This window comes from Myotis myotis, unplaced genomic scaffold, assembly GCF_014108235.1.
Source record: "Myotis myotis isolate mMyoMyo1 unplaced genomic scaffold, mMyoMyo1.p scaffold_m19_p_2, whole genome shotgun sequence".
Taxonomy (NCBI): domain Eukaryota; kingdom Metazoa; phylum Chordata; class Mammalia; order Chiroptera; family Vespertilionidae; genus Myotis; species Myotis myotis.
In genome coordinates, this window is record NW_023416324.1 from 64592578 (window position 1) to 64607577 (window position 15000).

At 38.3% G+C, this 15000-nt stretch overlaps 1 protein-coding gene across 5 annotated transcripts in view; it reads left to right on the forward strand.

The window, feature by feature from the left end:
• The window catches only part of LMO4 (LIM domain only 4), a 39987-nt gene that overhangs the window by 11294 nt on the left and 13693 nt on the right, over window positions 1–15000 (forward strand). Inside the window, exons 4-5 of one of the 5 annotated variants that reach the window (XM_036353012.1) lie at window positions 1–88; window positions 10354–10758. The exon at window positions 1–88 is cut by the window's left edge and continues 68 nt beyond it. In XM_036353012.1, the coding sequence (XP_036208905.1) occupies window positions 1–88; window positions 10354–10452 (187 nt within the window). In that variant the 3' untranslated portion in view covers window positions 10453–10758. Of the gene's footprint in view, window positions 89–1947; window positions 2412–4645; window positions 5769–10353; window positions 10764–15000 lie in introns of those variants that run through there. The other 4 variants (XM_036353013.1, XM_036353017.1, XM_036353014.1 and 1 more) reach the window with 4 other exon arrangements.

The window sequence follows — 15000 nt, forward strand, 5'->3', positions numbered from 1 at the left end:
TTTATTTTGTGAACATGATAGACCTACAGCTCTCATCAATGGCCATTTGAATTCACTTCAGAGCAATCCACTACTGCCAGACCAGAAGGTAAAGACCCCACAGTTACTAATAAGCTTTATTAGAGCAAGTTGGGAGGCTCTGCCGTTTTTGCACTGAGCAGTGGAGTTTTCCTGGGTGCTTGTATCTTTGCATGCCCTTTTAAAGAAATGTAGACTACTCATCCATACAGGGTTCAGAAATAGGAGAGCTGATTAAATTGTGAATCTCTTCTAGTTAGAAAAAACCCCGACTTAGTTTGTAGCTGTGCTGATGTAGGATTATCACATGCAGAGTTGAACAAAGCATAAAACTTCTGTATTACCAGTTTTTATCCCATTTGATAATTTTGATATTCAGAAGCACAATGGATGTGAATAGGTTATTGTGGGAGGAAAATTAGAATATTATGGTAGGAAAGGGAATCGTCTTTGTCAGGAAAGAGTGGTTTCAGTATTGGTAATAGCAGTCCGGACACTGATGCTTTAGAAAAGCAGTTTTACAAAGCATTCTGTAATTCCAAAGGAGAGCATTTTTGTTGATTGGCAGTCCAGTAAAATTTGAATAAGCCGTGACTTTTAAAACAAAGTTCTAGCTCTTTCCTGTCACTTTGGGCCACTGATAGCTCCATTAAAGATTATGTATCTCAATTCTTGATCTGTAACTGGAAAGTTTTTGGACCAGTGTTAGAAATGAGGAAATTATACAAGTGCACAAGTCATGTGGTATTAGAAGGCACTTCAGAGGGAAAATTAGTGATCAACAGTTGTTCAGCACTCCCAGTACTGGATAGTTTTAGATCTATTTTAATCTCCTTAATAAGTCCTATAGCTATGCAAGTGAGTGCATTTTGATAACTGCTGTGCCTAATTTGTAACAATTACTGTCAACCTTCAGTTAAGAGACTGTTCATTCCACACTGGCCCAGAAAAGAGTGAAATGTATGACTCGTGCGCATAATTTTATTCACATCATATTTCATACTGATTATGTATTGATGACATTGATTCATTTACTCTTTACAGCGCCACTTGCATGGATATTAAATCTTATTGACCACAGATGAATTTTAATTTCAGATTGGTGATAGATTTTTCCATCAGCTCTGATAGTATGTTTGACTTTTTCATCATTAACCCAGGCAATCACACAGCACTGAGTTATTGCATTGAAACAAAAAGTGCACACTTCACTTGGTAATTCTTTATGGATTTACAATAGGAACTTCATTAATGTCTGTTGTAAGGATCACAAAAAAACAACATTTATCTGCAAATAGGAATTTAGCAAGCTTCAGAAGTTTCGGAAAAAAATATTAAGCTGCTTTGTCTTCTGTAATACATTTTGTTTCAATGCTTCCTATGGGGAAAATGACTAATATTTGTAAACTTTTAACAATTTAAAATCACACTACCATATTTTTAATGCTCATATTTATCGTTTTCCCTTACTCAAGTTTTAAACGTATTTTTCATTTCTTTATAACTACATGTTAATTACATCACAATACATGTACTATATGTAATTTACGAACAAGGGGAAGCTACATAGAAGGCCATTTTAAGAATAGAAGTCTAATATTTTATTGCAAATTAACCAGTCACCATTGATGAGGCATTTCAAGCTGCTGTACATATAAACACATACAGATTTTTATGTAATGAAATGAACCTACAGGGTAGAGTTGAGAACAATGAATGAATGGGTCGCATAAATATGTAGCGATCCCCGTTTCCATTTGGAGGCAGCGACATTTGTAGTTAGTTATACTTGGTAGCTCAAAGGAAAACGAGCTAGGAATAAAATGTTTGATCACTTTCCCACCCCTTCCAATAGAAAAGCTTAGTTTCCCCCAAAATTCTCTTTTTAACATTTTTTGCTGGTTTTATACCATTTCTTTCCTGCCTTAGCAAAGTATTAGACATGATGGTTACAGCTCACCAACGTGCATGGTGAGAATTGAAGGATGTGGAGACACGACGGGAAATGCAGCCAAACGGGAGCACTGAGGATGCAGGCGGTGGCTGTGTTACTAGGGACCAAGTGCCGAGGACGTGTCAGAAATATGAGCGGGGTCTCAGTACCGTCTTTCGGAGGATAAGGCGATATAAATTTAGAGTTGTTAGGGAGGAAACAGAGCCACACTGAAAGAAAAAATCTGGTTTTACGTGTTAACAAAATTGCATGGATTGTGCCTTTCACCTAAGTGTTCCGTTCTTTTTTTTATAACTTTTCCCGGGTGGTGGTGAGAGGTAGGGAGTTCATTTTGGAATACAAAATATACTAGGCAGTGAAGAAGAACCTACCAGTGTATATTTTCGTATTGTTGGAAGCCAAAAGAGACAGGTGGCCTTCAAAAGTTAATAGCTCTTAGAAGGCATAAGGAAATATAACTTAAGGATATGTTCTTGTCAGATGTTGGTGAGAAGCTGTGTTTTTTGGGGGGGGGGGGCGGCGGGGATGTTAATTAAGAACATTTCCCTGTTGGTATAAATGTCTCACATTTTTGCCCTTGGTGCTCAGCTCACCATGAGCACAGTCAATTCACAAGGTAGTTTTTGTAAATAAAGGTTTTGGGCAAGCTGAACGTGGTCCAGAGAGATATTAATGAGAGGGCAAGGGGGAAGAGGTAATGAAAACACTTCCTGATGGCACATAAGCTGCTTTCTGGATCTGGAGAATGCGTTAAAATCGTTTTCCCCAAAGCCCTCAGTGTTTCTTTTCTGGGGGAGCTGAGTGGGGAGAGATGACAAGTAGCTCCATTTTATTTTCTTTCTCATTCTCCATATTTTTGGTAGGGAAAACTGGACATTAATTTTGGCTGGTTTCCTTCTATTTGTAGAACTAATTATCTTTTTTGTGCATGATGCATAATAAATATACACAAGCATCCTCTGCCTTCAAGGTAATGAGTTGATTGTTTGTACATTTCTTCTTTAAAGGCAGCTAATTGTATGGAAAGTATAGACCCCATCATCTAGTCCCTTTAAACTTTTATTCCCCTGAAATTTGTTCCCATTGTCTGGGGTGTGCAGTTTAGTTCTTGTTCTGCATCATTGGCTTTTGTATATTCTGAGAAAAACAATAACATTCAGCTTTTAAACCATACCATCTCTTGACTAAAGTCTCAGACCACTGGTGCCCAAGGATCCTACAACGTGAAAGCCTACATTCAAAGGCGGCTCGGCTCTCTTTAGGAGAACATTGCCTTCTAGAGAATAATGTACATACAATCAGAAGTTGTGGCTAATTTTTTTTTTAAATAAATTTTTGCCTGCTCTGGAATTTTTTCTTCCTCTCAAGAGTGATGGTTGCACCTAGAATGCCCTGCTTTTCAGTAGCATAAGAGATCATCACACTGCTTTAGTTGGAGGGAAATGTAGCTCGCGTCCTAGTTTACATATCACTGCGCAGTTCCCTTGCAGTCGCATAATTGGTGTAGTGTGTGTGTCCATCGTAGAGGGCATTTGATGCTCATTTATTAAATATGCTCGCTGGCTGCTGCCGCATCTTTGTTCTGGACAGACAAATTACCTTGCTCACACTGAGCTTCCACTCTGGGGAATTAAGCCTCCACCACTTTAATTAGCTTGGAAGTGGGGGGTTGCAGCTCCTAATAGACTTCAGGCTTTTAGTAAGTTAGGGAAAGGGTGAAACGAGAACTTCCTGGAAGCTCAAAATGTCATTTAAAAACCATAAAAATCTAATATATATTATTTCATTTTGGTAATTGCAAACAGATTGTATTTGACGACTGTGTGGATTACCATTTCTAACTTAGACTTTAAAATTAGACTTGCATTGAACTGCATTCTTTAACTGATCATGAATCATTAACACATTACATGTGTTTGATTTATATATTCAGAATGTTTTACGTAGTATCAAGTGGCAACAGATAGGAAATACTAGATGTAAAGTATCTGTTTATATGTACATGTGTGTGTGTACAGGTAGACGCATAAACACATGCACAAACATACTCATGCAGGTAACATACCTATATGTCAAGAAGGACATAGGTGAGTAGGTGACATGTGGGAATATCAGAATAGTCATAATACCTGCCAATACTTGCTTAGGTTCTATTAAGCGCCAGGCACTGTTGAAAATGCTCCACATATGTATTACGTAATCCTATGACAGCCATGTTATCCCCACTTTAAAGACAAGGAAACTGAGGCACAGACAGGTTGAGTAACTTGCCAAAGGTTATACAGTTGAACATATTAACCCAAAACTTCCTGGAGAGGGACATGGCTCTGCGTGTGCCTTTGAGATTTTTCTAGTAGGCAAGATGTTATAATTCATTCCTTTCAGAAAGAAACTTGCTTTTCGCAGAGTTAAGCAATTCATTGTAGAACTTTACACCAGAAACTTTCCGAAAGTCCATTTATTGTCTCATTTTCTCTGCTAGTAAAACTGCAGAAAATGTTATGCTTTAGTTCTTCACTGTTGGAGTAAGTAGCGCAGAAAGCCTCCATCAAGTCACAGTTGGAAAGTAATCTAATAAAAGAAGATTAGTGAATGTAGAGAAGACAAAAGCAGCCATGTTTGAGTTTAATATCTCTCAAATTTAGCTAAGATGCCCGTTTTTATTTCTTGCAGGTCTGCTAAAAGGTCAGAGTAATGCAGAATGCGTGCCTTCATCTCAGATTTTGTTCATCACAGGTGGATCCCATGTGTCTTCAGTAGACAAGTCACCTTTGTAGCTAGCACCAGTGCCAGCTCCATGCCATTGCACCTTCTTTAGTCTTGATTGCCCTTCCTGCATTTATTGGTGTATTAAAATGACTGAATATGAACATTAAGGACTCCATGAACCTGGGCTAATGGGAGACTGTAGAGAAAATGAAAAAAGATCCACCAGAGGACATCTTGGGGGGGTGGGGGAGGGAGCTGGGGAGGAGGGAAATGACTAATGAAGCTAATTAAAAGAAGCATTCAAATCTGCTTTCTACCCTCATTAACAATTAGCAGGGCACTGGCCAGAGTTTGTACCCTGTGTTTTACCTTAACAACATTCTATTTGCTCTTTGTATATTTAAGTGTTGTAAGGAAATGTGTTTCAATCAAAACTGAACATGAGATAAAGGAAAGAGATGTGGCTTTTGTGATATTCTATCACAAACACTTTTATTGTATCTCTGTAAAATACAATGTATGTATGCATGTAAGTGTTTTCGTCCTAATGTTGCTACTCCCATGGCGAAGAAAAAGAACAAAAAATGGAAAAAAAAAATTGGAAAAAAAAACAGGCTCATAGCAGCTACTGTGTAGAAATTTCCCCCTACTTCTAATTTGCTGAATGAAGAAAAAAAAAAATCTTTTATTTGTGATATTTTCAGAGACATTTGCTCTAGTATGGTGTATTTAAATAATAAAAACTTAAAAGAAAAAATATTCGATGGAGTTTGAGCTTAAACACTGCTTTTTCTCTTCTGTACTTTGGGAAAAGGTAGGGTTGTTTTGTTTTTTATTTGATACCAAGTTCACTTTAAATTTCAGGAGTTGTGAGAGGTGGTATGTATATTTATTTAGCTCTGGGCCAATAAGGTATTCTTCAAATTACTTAACCATGCCATTTTTGGCAGGGGTACAAAGCAATGTTTCTGACGGAGTCCTTCTTATAAGTTCAGAATATTCTGTTAACAGCACTTCATTACACTTCTCCAATATCACAGTGAATCTTTTGTGTTTATATATAAATATTTGTTTGATTCTTCAGCTATTTTCGCTTACTCTTTTTTTTTTCTCTCAGTAGGAAAGCCTTGGGTATTGATGAAAAACATGTTAGAGAATGTGGCATAACTATCTTGTTCTCTTAGCAAGTTTATAGCTTTGGCGGAAACAGCATGCCAAACCATACCTGTACATATTCTGAGGTTCCATTAGTTCTTAGGGACCCCGTGCTCTTTACAGTTCGGTTCAGTGGGTGAAGCAGCCGTTTCCTGGTGTGCTTTTAGACTCCTGTGGTCTGCTGTGTGCTTTTGTTTATTTTGTTTTGCTCTTTCGCTCTACAGGCTCTGCCTTCCCATATGTTTGGAGGCGGGTTTGGAATTCATTTAATAGAAGTCTTGAGATGTTCAGTTGCTAGTTCTAGGCGCTAGACTATCCCCCAACAACGGCTTCTGCAGTGCCCGCAGAGGTGCCCTGAGGAGAGCGCATGTAGGCCAAAGACTAAGTGGGTCCGTGGCCAGGGCTGGAAGGAGGAAAACCAAAGAGGCTGCACTGCCAGGCTTGCAATATGTGAGCAAATCTCAACTATGACTTCTGCCTGTTACAGGTTAATAAAACCAGGTGTTTTAATGCTACCTTTAATTTTCTTCCTAAAAATGGCAGTTTTTTTATTTTCTCTTGTTCCAGAAGAGCTCCCGAGGCCCTCTCTGGAGAATAGGACTAGGTTCGTTCTGTAGAGAGATCGAGCTTTGGCACAGCTCGCCCAGCAATCAGCTTCGCTTCCCTGGGAGGCCTGTGCTTCCTGCCTGCTTTCGGGTCCCAGGCCAGGAGGAAGCATCACTTGCTCAAACTGCACTCTTCTTGGAGGAGAATTTAAAGGCAGAGAGTAAAAGTGAATAGTTCATTAGAGCTTAAGACAAAAATAAAATGAATAAAATCACATAAATAATATCTCCTTGAGTTAGATCTTGGGGAATTTCTAGGAACTAGTTCTGGCTCTTTCATTATTTTTCTTTTAAGATACTGTAAGGGAACTTGGACTCTTCAGGATAGAAAAGGGGAAATGTTAATAAGAATGCAAGCATCTGCTCTATTCTTTTTGGCATAAGCACTCATGTCCCATATAGGGTAGAAATTCAAAGGAGATAGTTAATAACTTTAGTAAGTAATACAGTGTGGCATTTAGTGATGTGGAGGGCTAAGGTTATTAAAGACTTTAAATGAACTATTATACGGCTGGTTCCTCAAGCACTGCTGCGTATTTAATAACGAGCTTCTAAAAGCATTTCTTAAGTTGCAGACCTATAAGATTACAAATGTCACTCATGTTAGTATAATCCACATGCAAGTGATGAAGTCTTCTCTTTGATGTGCTAAATTGGAGAAGGACTAATGGAGCTATGAATATACAATAGGACATATTTAAGTAGTAGTCTTGCTTTAGGTAAAACACTTTCTTGAAACCAGAGGCATTTCAAACAATAAAACCCAGCTCTAATGGGGATGCTCTGTGGATAGAAAGCCACTAAAAACACTCAGGTTTATTCTGATGTGAGCAGTGATTATGTTCCTCCCCCAGCCCCAACATTGCTTAGAGAGAAAAAAATCCATCAGCTTGTTCACCTTTCATTATTGCATTTGTGATGTTAGTGAGATGTACTCTGTTCTTTTGAAAGGCCTTATTTAATATCACCCATGTCACAGAGCAAGATGGCCCCCAGTCCCTACAAGCAAGTGCAATTAAAAATAAAAGCAAATGTAACCGAGCCCTGCTGAACTGATTAAAGAAATGTTTATGATATGTATACATGTCCCAGTTATGCAAACTGCCACTCTTGCTAATGTACAAAGATTCTCCTTTGAAAGGTTGGATGTTTTTTACCGGCCTTGTTACATTTACACACCCCAAAAGGCAGCAGGGCCTGAGAGAAGCCTTTCCAACCCAAACCATTTGCCACAAGAAACTATTTCCAGCTCTTCGTGATTTATTAGGAAGTAGTTTAACACAGACTGTAGTGTCTTATAAAATACAGACTGAGAAAACCCCAAAGTTTCTCATTTATGAATGAGAAAACACCAAAAAGAAGACCGTGATATTGTCATCCTTTTAATATTAACTATTTTGCCCTCATTAACACTGATATTTGAAACAACTAATCCATCTAAAATGAAGCTTTTAAATGTCAATATAGGGAGATTCTAATGTGCACCATGTTTATGTAAAATATTTCTTAGAGCTAATAAATTATATAAGTGAATCTAAGAGCTATAGATGATGTAGCCTAAATAACTGTATTTAGGTCGAGAAGTGATTTTCCCAATGATTTCTTCACCGGGGAATTCCATCCCAGGTGCTTGCGCACCTATGACTCAGTTTGAGAGGCCATTGGAAACAGACTATTTACAAGTTGATGTGACTTCTTGCATTGTTACTAACACTCACCTATTGTCAGTCCAGCCAAGTCACAGAAATGCTTATTGCAGTTAAAGAGCAATTTGTTTCCATGAAACTGCAATTAAAGTATTACTGAGCAGCCATTTTAGATTGGCAATGCTCTGAATGCATGTTAAACAGCCAGCACCTCCCACTTGCCGAGCCTGAGATCTGACTCGCAGCAAAGTGGAACACATTCACCCACGTTGGGTACCTAGTTAAGAGGCATTTGCAGCCCTCTGTTCCATCATGAACATGCTGAGAGCAATGGCAAGTCAGGGCTGATTTTTGGAAGGTGAACTTGCAACTTACCTCCAGTGACTACTATTTGCAGTTGCACGAGAAGTGAGAAGTACTTTATGCTGACGGATATGTGCATGTCTCCTAGAGGGAACGTTTTCAAGTTCAGATTGATTCTGCGGAGAATGGACTGCAACTCGGAGGCTTTGAGCCAATCGTGCTGCAGGTCCTGACATGTTACAGCTGTGTAAACAGGTCCATTCTGTCTCCTAAATCACAACTAATAAAGCATAGGATGAAAATCAATTGATTCTGTTATAAGTTCTTTGGATGACACTGGAAAGTTGTTTAATGACTCTCTGTTGGAGTGGTCAAGCCTGGGTTGAGCCACTGAAATACCCATTTTAATTGTCTCTCTCCCCTCAGAAACAGGGCAGGGCAGCCTTTCCTGCAGATTAGCCTCGTGGCCACCAGATCAAAACCTTCTGGGGAAAGAAAGGATCTGAACTGAATTCTTCCTGCACATCTGAAGTTCAGGATTTGTTCAGTGAGAAAGGTGAAGTGCAAAGGTTTTATTGAAAATGCAAAACATTGATGTAAGATCCTGAGAGAGGAAAGGATTTCAGAGGTGGTGTTTTAAAATGCAATTAGCACTGAATTCTAACCAGCTTGGAAACCATCATTAGCTCAGAGAACAGGAGGCATTTCACCTTCCTTCTGCCTAGAAATTTCCCCTACCTGGATCAAAAGGTTTACATCCTCGACTTCCTCAGAAACAATCTTCATGAACAGTACAATTCTTTGTAGGTTTTCTGCTGTGTTGTTTTAGCTGTAATTTTTTAAAAGAGGAAAACGTTAAAGAGTTTCTTCCTAAATTAATATTTCAATTTCTGTGAATTGAGTATTTTTGGGAACTGTAAAGAGAAAATCTGAGGACAAACTGAATTTACAAGTGAAGATTAATTCTGAAAACTGGAAAGGAAATTGCTTGTTTTGGCTGCTGTTGTGTATCTTTTTATTTAAATAAGATTTGGTGGAGGTGGGTGTGTCTTAAATTCTGCATATCTCTTTAAGGCCTTTTTTTAAAAAAATATATTTTATTGATTTTTTACAGAGAGGAAGGGAGAGGGATAGATAGTTAGAAACATCGATGAGAGAGAAACATCGATCAGCTGCCTCCTGCACACCCCCTACTGGGTTTGTGCCCACAACCAAGGTACATGCCCTTGACCGGAATCGAACCTGGGACCCTTGAGTCGGCAGGCTGACACTCTATCCACTGAGCCAAACCGGGTAGGGCTCTCTTTAAGGCCTTTGACTCAATTTCTATTATCAGTCATAGGACTTACACTTTCCATAAAAGCTTTACATCTTGGAATACAATGTTTAGTCTAATAACTTTATCTGGGAATTTTATAATGCTTTGTAAATGTTTTTACATGTGAACATTTACAATTAAGAAATTCTTACACTTGTTTTCTCACCGAGTCCTCACAGTAATCCTCTTAATTACTATTATTGCCTCAGTTATACAGATGAGGTCACTAAAGTTCAGGGAGCTGACTTAGTAAGGAGGGCCAGGACTAGAGTGAGGTTATTGGGTACTCTGGGTACAAAATGCAAGGGGATACCAAAAATTCAGTAATCAAGGTAATGTTTTAAGGCAATATTTTAAAAAATAACAGAATCAATGCAAAAACATCCATGATGTACGAAATTTACAATTTAAATCAAGGCAGGATCTGTCTTACTTTCCTTTTGGCCCAGGTTCCAACGTGGCTGGGCACGGTTATGAAGGCCCGCAGTGCCAGAACTGCTATTTGAACCCTGGCATTTGGGGCATTTCCGTAGACTTGACTTATAAATTGTTAGGCTGCAACAATGATATACTTTATTCTATGAGCTGTAACTTGGTTTTTTCTTCCCTTAAAAAACTAATTATTGCACTTTATCTTTTATCCAGCCTGGAATGCCAACTTCTTCAGACTGCCTGCCTATCTTAGCCTTGCTCTATAAGAAATTCCTTTTGACAATTCTCAACTACTTCATCACGAGTAATTAAATATAATTGATCATGACTCTGCCCACAAGTTGTTGCTGAGGAAAACGAGCAAGACTTTAGTAATCATATTAGTTCAGAAAGCAAAATGGATAAATACATCCCATACGAAGTAGTAAATGACGTGTTTAAAATATCTGAATGACCTGTGGATTTGAGTCTGGAGATAATATTTGTGGTGGATTTGAGTCTATAAAAGTAACACATACTTTTATAAGTATAAGCGAAGCAATATACACACACACACAACTTTAAAGAAAATTTTTAAAAAATATATTTTATTGATTTTTTACAAAGAGGAAGTGAGAGGGATAGAGAGTTAGAAACATCAATGCGAGAGAAACATCAATCAGCTGCCTCCTGCACACTCCCCACTGGGTATGTGCCCGCAACCAAAGTACATGCCCTTGGCCGGAATCGAACCTGGGACCCTTGAGTCCACAGGCCGACACTCTATCCACTGAGCCAAACCGGTTAGGGCAAAGAAAATTTTTACATGTTCTAGTGTGTGAAAAGAAGACATACCACAAAAGAACTAATATTCATGTTTGCTGTTTTAAGATGGGAGAGCACAAAAATGTTCAAATGGAACAGATTATACCTTTAATTACATCCAAACATGATTCTGAGCTGATATTCAACATTTTGTTGGCTGTACTTCCTATTTTCCCATTAATTGCTGGAGTCCAAAAAAGATACCAAATTTGTAAATAAATTGCTATCACACGCCATTGAATCCAAGCTGCCTTTATTACAAAGAGAAAAATAGTTAAGGAAACATTTCTACTCAATTGAATAAAACACTGTTTTAATGTTGATGTAAAGGTTAAGCAAAAAAATGACTTTTTCTTGGCTTATATTCTTGACCACAGTGGATTTTGGTGCCAGAGTACTGGTTATCGAAGCCCTTAATGTCTGTATGTTATTTCATGGAATATCTCAGCCCAATGACTCTTTGCAGTCTATCTTTTAATCTCTTATTCTGCTATGTGCAAAATGAGACTTAAGTTAGCCAATATATGTTTTTTTCTGGTCTGAAGATTATATTACCCTTCTCATTGGATATTAACGGTTATACATATACAGTATTCTCTTTAGGTTGTGAGGACCTGGAAAATATGCATAGATCAATCTATACCCTATGCATTCAAAACTATAAGTATTGATTACAATGAAGGAGATAATGTGCATTTGTTATGTGTATAATGTGACCTCAGCTCATAAAATCAGTAAGTTAAGTCTGTACAGGTAGGCAGGATTTGTATCAGGTAGTGAGGCTGCCAGACCCAGGAGCTCAACTTCTTGGTTATACTACTCTATAGTATGACCAAAAACCACCACCATTCAGTCCACGCTTCAGCAGATGCCACCCATAAACAGTTCAAGCAGCTGCCTGAATAGTGTTTATCAGGATTTTTATTTTTATTTTTTGGTGAGGGTATAGAGTGGGAATAGATATTTATGGAATTTAGAAAATAAAATATTTTAAAATTCTAAGCTATGGAGATATTTCTATCATGAGAACAAGGGAGTAGGGAGAATGGAAGGAACAACTGCCTATATAATTTGCTCTTCTAGGAAGGATTAAAGGGCTGGAGTCTCTTGTTGAGATTGTATGCGCTCCCTAAACACCCTGGCCACACACCCCATCTACATGGTTTTGTTTGTCTTATTTCACTCCTGTCAACAAGACCCTTTGTCCTACCCACACAGGATGCTGTTACTGTGCGTGGTAAAACTCAAGCTATGCTTTTGTGGACTGCAAGGCTGTGTGTGACATCAGGAGGTTTCAGACATTAGCAGTGTTGGCAGTTTTTAAAAGTTGATATGATACAGCCTTTGGTGACACTTCACAGGTGTGTCAGGGAGAACTGAGGTGAAAGGAAAATTGCAACAGAGCAAAAGCAGACTCCAATGTTCTTGATGAAGCTCAGGGTACCACGGTGGAAACATTGCCTCTGGCTTGTTAAATCTAACCCTTCTGTTCTCTAAGAGTAGAGTGGAGGCACCAGGGCTGCATGGGTGCAATTCACAAAACTACATCTGGTACCTTATTGTGTAAAAAGTTGTGAGGTTTTTGTTTGTGTGTTTGTTTTTTAACCCTCTTTAGTCAAACATTATAAGCTTAGAGAAGGAGAGAGTTGGGATGACTTTGGAGCTCTGGATAGGCAGTTTGTGCTGTGGGCTTAGTGAAGGTATAGCTGTAATATTATTCTCTCTGTGTTATATTTTATGTATTTTAGTCCAGAATTTGATTTTCGACCAGTCCACCGAAGGATTCTGCCTCTGGAATGCCCCTGTTTTGCATGCAGATGGCAGGTTAATGAACTCATTACTGTGCATTTTATCCTGCTCTGGACAGATTTGTGACATTATTTTTTCAAAACAAAAGAGGGTTCTGCCCTAGCCAGTTTGGCTTAGTGAATAGAGTGTTGGCCTGCAGACTGAAGTGTCCCAGGTTCAATCCCAGTCAAGGGCATGTACCTCGGTTACAGACTCAATCTCTGGCCCTGGTTGGGGTGTGTGTGGGGGGGCAACCAGTCCATGTGTCTCTCTCATATGGATGTTTCTCTCTGTGTCTCTCCCTTTCCCTTCCACTCTCACTAAAAAGTCAAGGGAAAAATATCCTCAGGGAAGATTAAAAACAACAACAACAAAACAGAACAAAACAGGGTTAGGCAGTTGGTTGGGCCTGATGAGAATTGGGTGACTAAGTGAAAAAATATATTTTCCAAAACACTACTAACCTGCTCAGGGTTGCTGCTTAAATGTTCTATAAAACTATCCCTACTCTCTCCATTTCCCCCCCAAAGGTCTTTGATTTCCCTGCATTCTTAAAGATTTTTAGAACCGCATGCCTTCCCGAAGGTGTGTGGTCCAATTCCATCCTAAGACTAGGTGATTCTGGGCTTTCTTTCTGATTCCTTGGGCATCTATGGGCATCTCGTGTGTCTCTGTAACCTTTTTAGCTCAGGTGTTTGCACCAAACAAGGGAGAGAGAGCACTCACTTTTGCCATAAGGGATATGCTATGCGTATTAATTATGGCTTATTTACCTTGTATTCTATGCTTTGTACTTTTGAGGATGAAGGCACCCATGCCTCTCCATTCCTTCCCCTTTTATTTTAAAGTATGTAATAAAGCACATATTACACTGTAATGCTAAGTAAGCACCAAATGGAGTTAGGAAACTGAATTTAATTCTAGTTCTGAAGGGAAGTCAAATGGAATCTGTGGTTAAATTTGTCTTTCCATTTGAATATTAGCCATGGGCTAATCATTTAATTTCACTATCTCCTTTTGCCTATCTTTTAAATAGGAATTTACTAATAACAGCTATATTTGCCAATACATTCATTGTCTTCATTAGAAGGTTAAAAGGGCTTTAAATTCTCAAGATGGTACTCTTTTGGAGTGTAAACACTGAAACAATGGAAAGTATAGTAACTTCTCTCATTTACAGATGAGTTATAAGGTCTTAAACTTACTTTGAAAATTATGATAGCTAACTCTTGCCTGTCTCTAATGGAGGGGAGTGATGATATAGATCAACCCCAAACAATGGGTAACAATTTATTTTTGGTTTAGAATGTAATATGTAATTTTTTTTCATTTTGTGAAAAGTCTTTTTTTTTTAGCAGGTTTAGGTTCACAACAAAATTGAGAGGAAGGTACAGAGATTTCCCATATATCCCTACCCCCACACATGTATAGATTACCCCCCACACTGATGAACCTACATTGATAGATCATAATCACCTAGAATCCATAGTTTTCATTAGAGTTCACTCTTGGTGGTGTATTTTCCATGGATTTGGACAAATGCATAATGACATGTATCCATTATTATGGTATCATACAGATGTTTTTCATTGCCCTAAAAATCCTTCATACTTTCTGAATTTACCCTCCCCTACCCCACAAACCCTGGCAACCACTGATTTTTTTACTATTTCCATAGTTTTTCCTTTTCCAGAATGTTATATGGTTGGAATCATGTAGCCTTTTCTGATTGACTTCTTTCACTTAGTAATACATTTAAGGTTCTGCTATGTCTTTTTCATGGCTTGATAGCTCATTTCTTTTTAACACTAAATAATACTCCATTGTCTGGATGTACCACAGTTTATCCATTCACCCATTGAAGGACATCTTGGTTGCTTCCAAGGTTTTGCAATTATGAGTAAAGCTGCACTAATCACCCATCTGCAGGTTTTTGTGTGGATATAAATTTTCAATGAAGTACTTTTTGGGAGCATGGTGATACTGCTTTTGTTAGGTAAATGTCACACAAAATTTGCAATTCTGTAAACTCAGTCCATATGCTGGTAGAAGGTAGCTCAGAAAAGAAATGAACATTTATTTTATTTTATTTTTTAACTTCTTAAAAAATATATTTTTTTTATTGATTTCATAGAGGGAGGGAGAGGGACAGAGAAATAGAAACATCAATGATGAGAGAGACTCATTGATTGGCTGGCCCTACTGGGGATGCGCCCTACTGGGGATCAAGCTCACAACCCGGGCATGTGCCCTTGACAGGAATTGAAC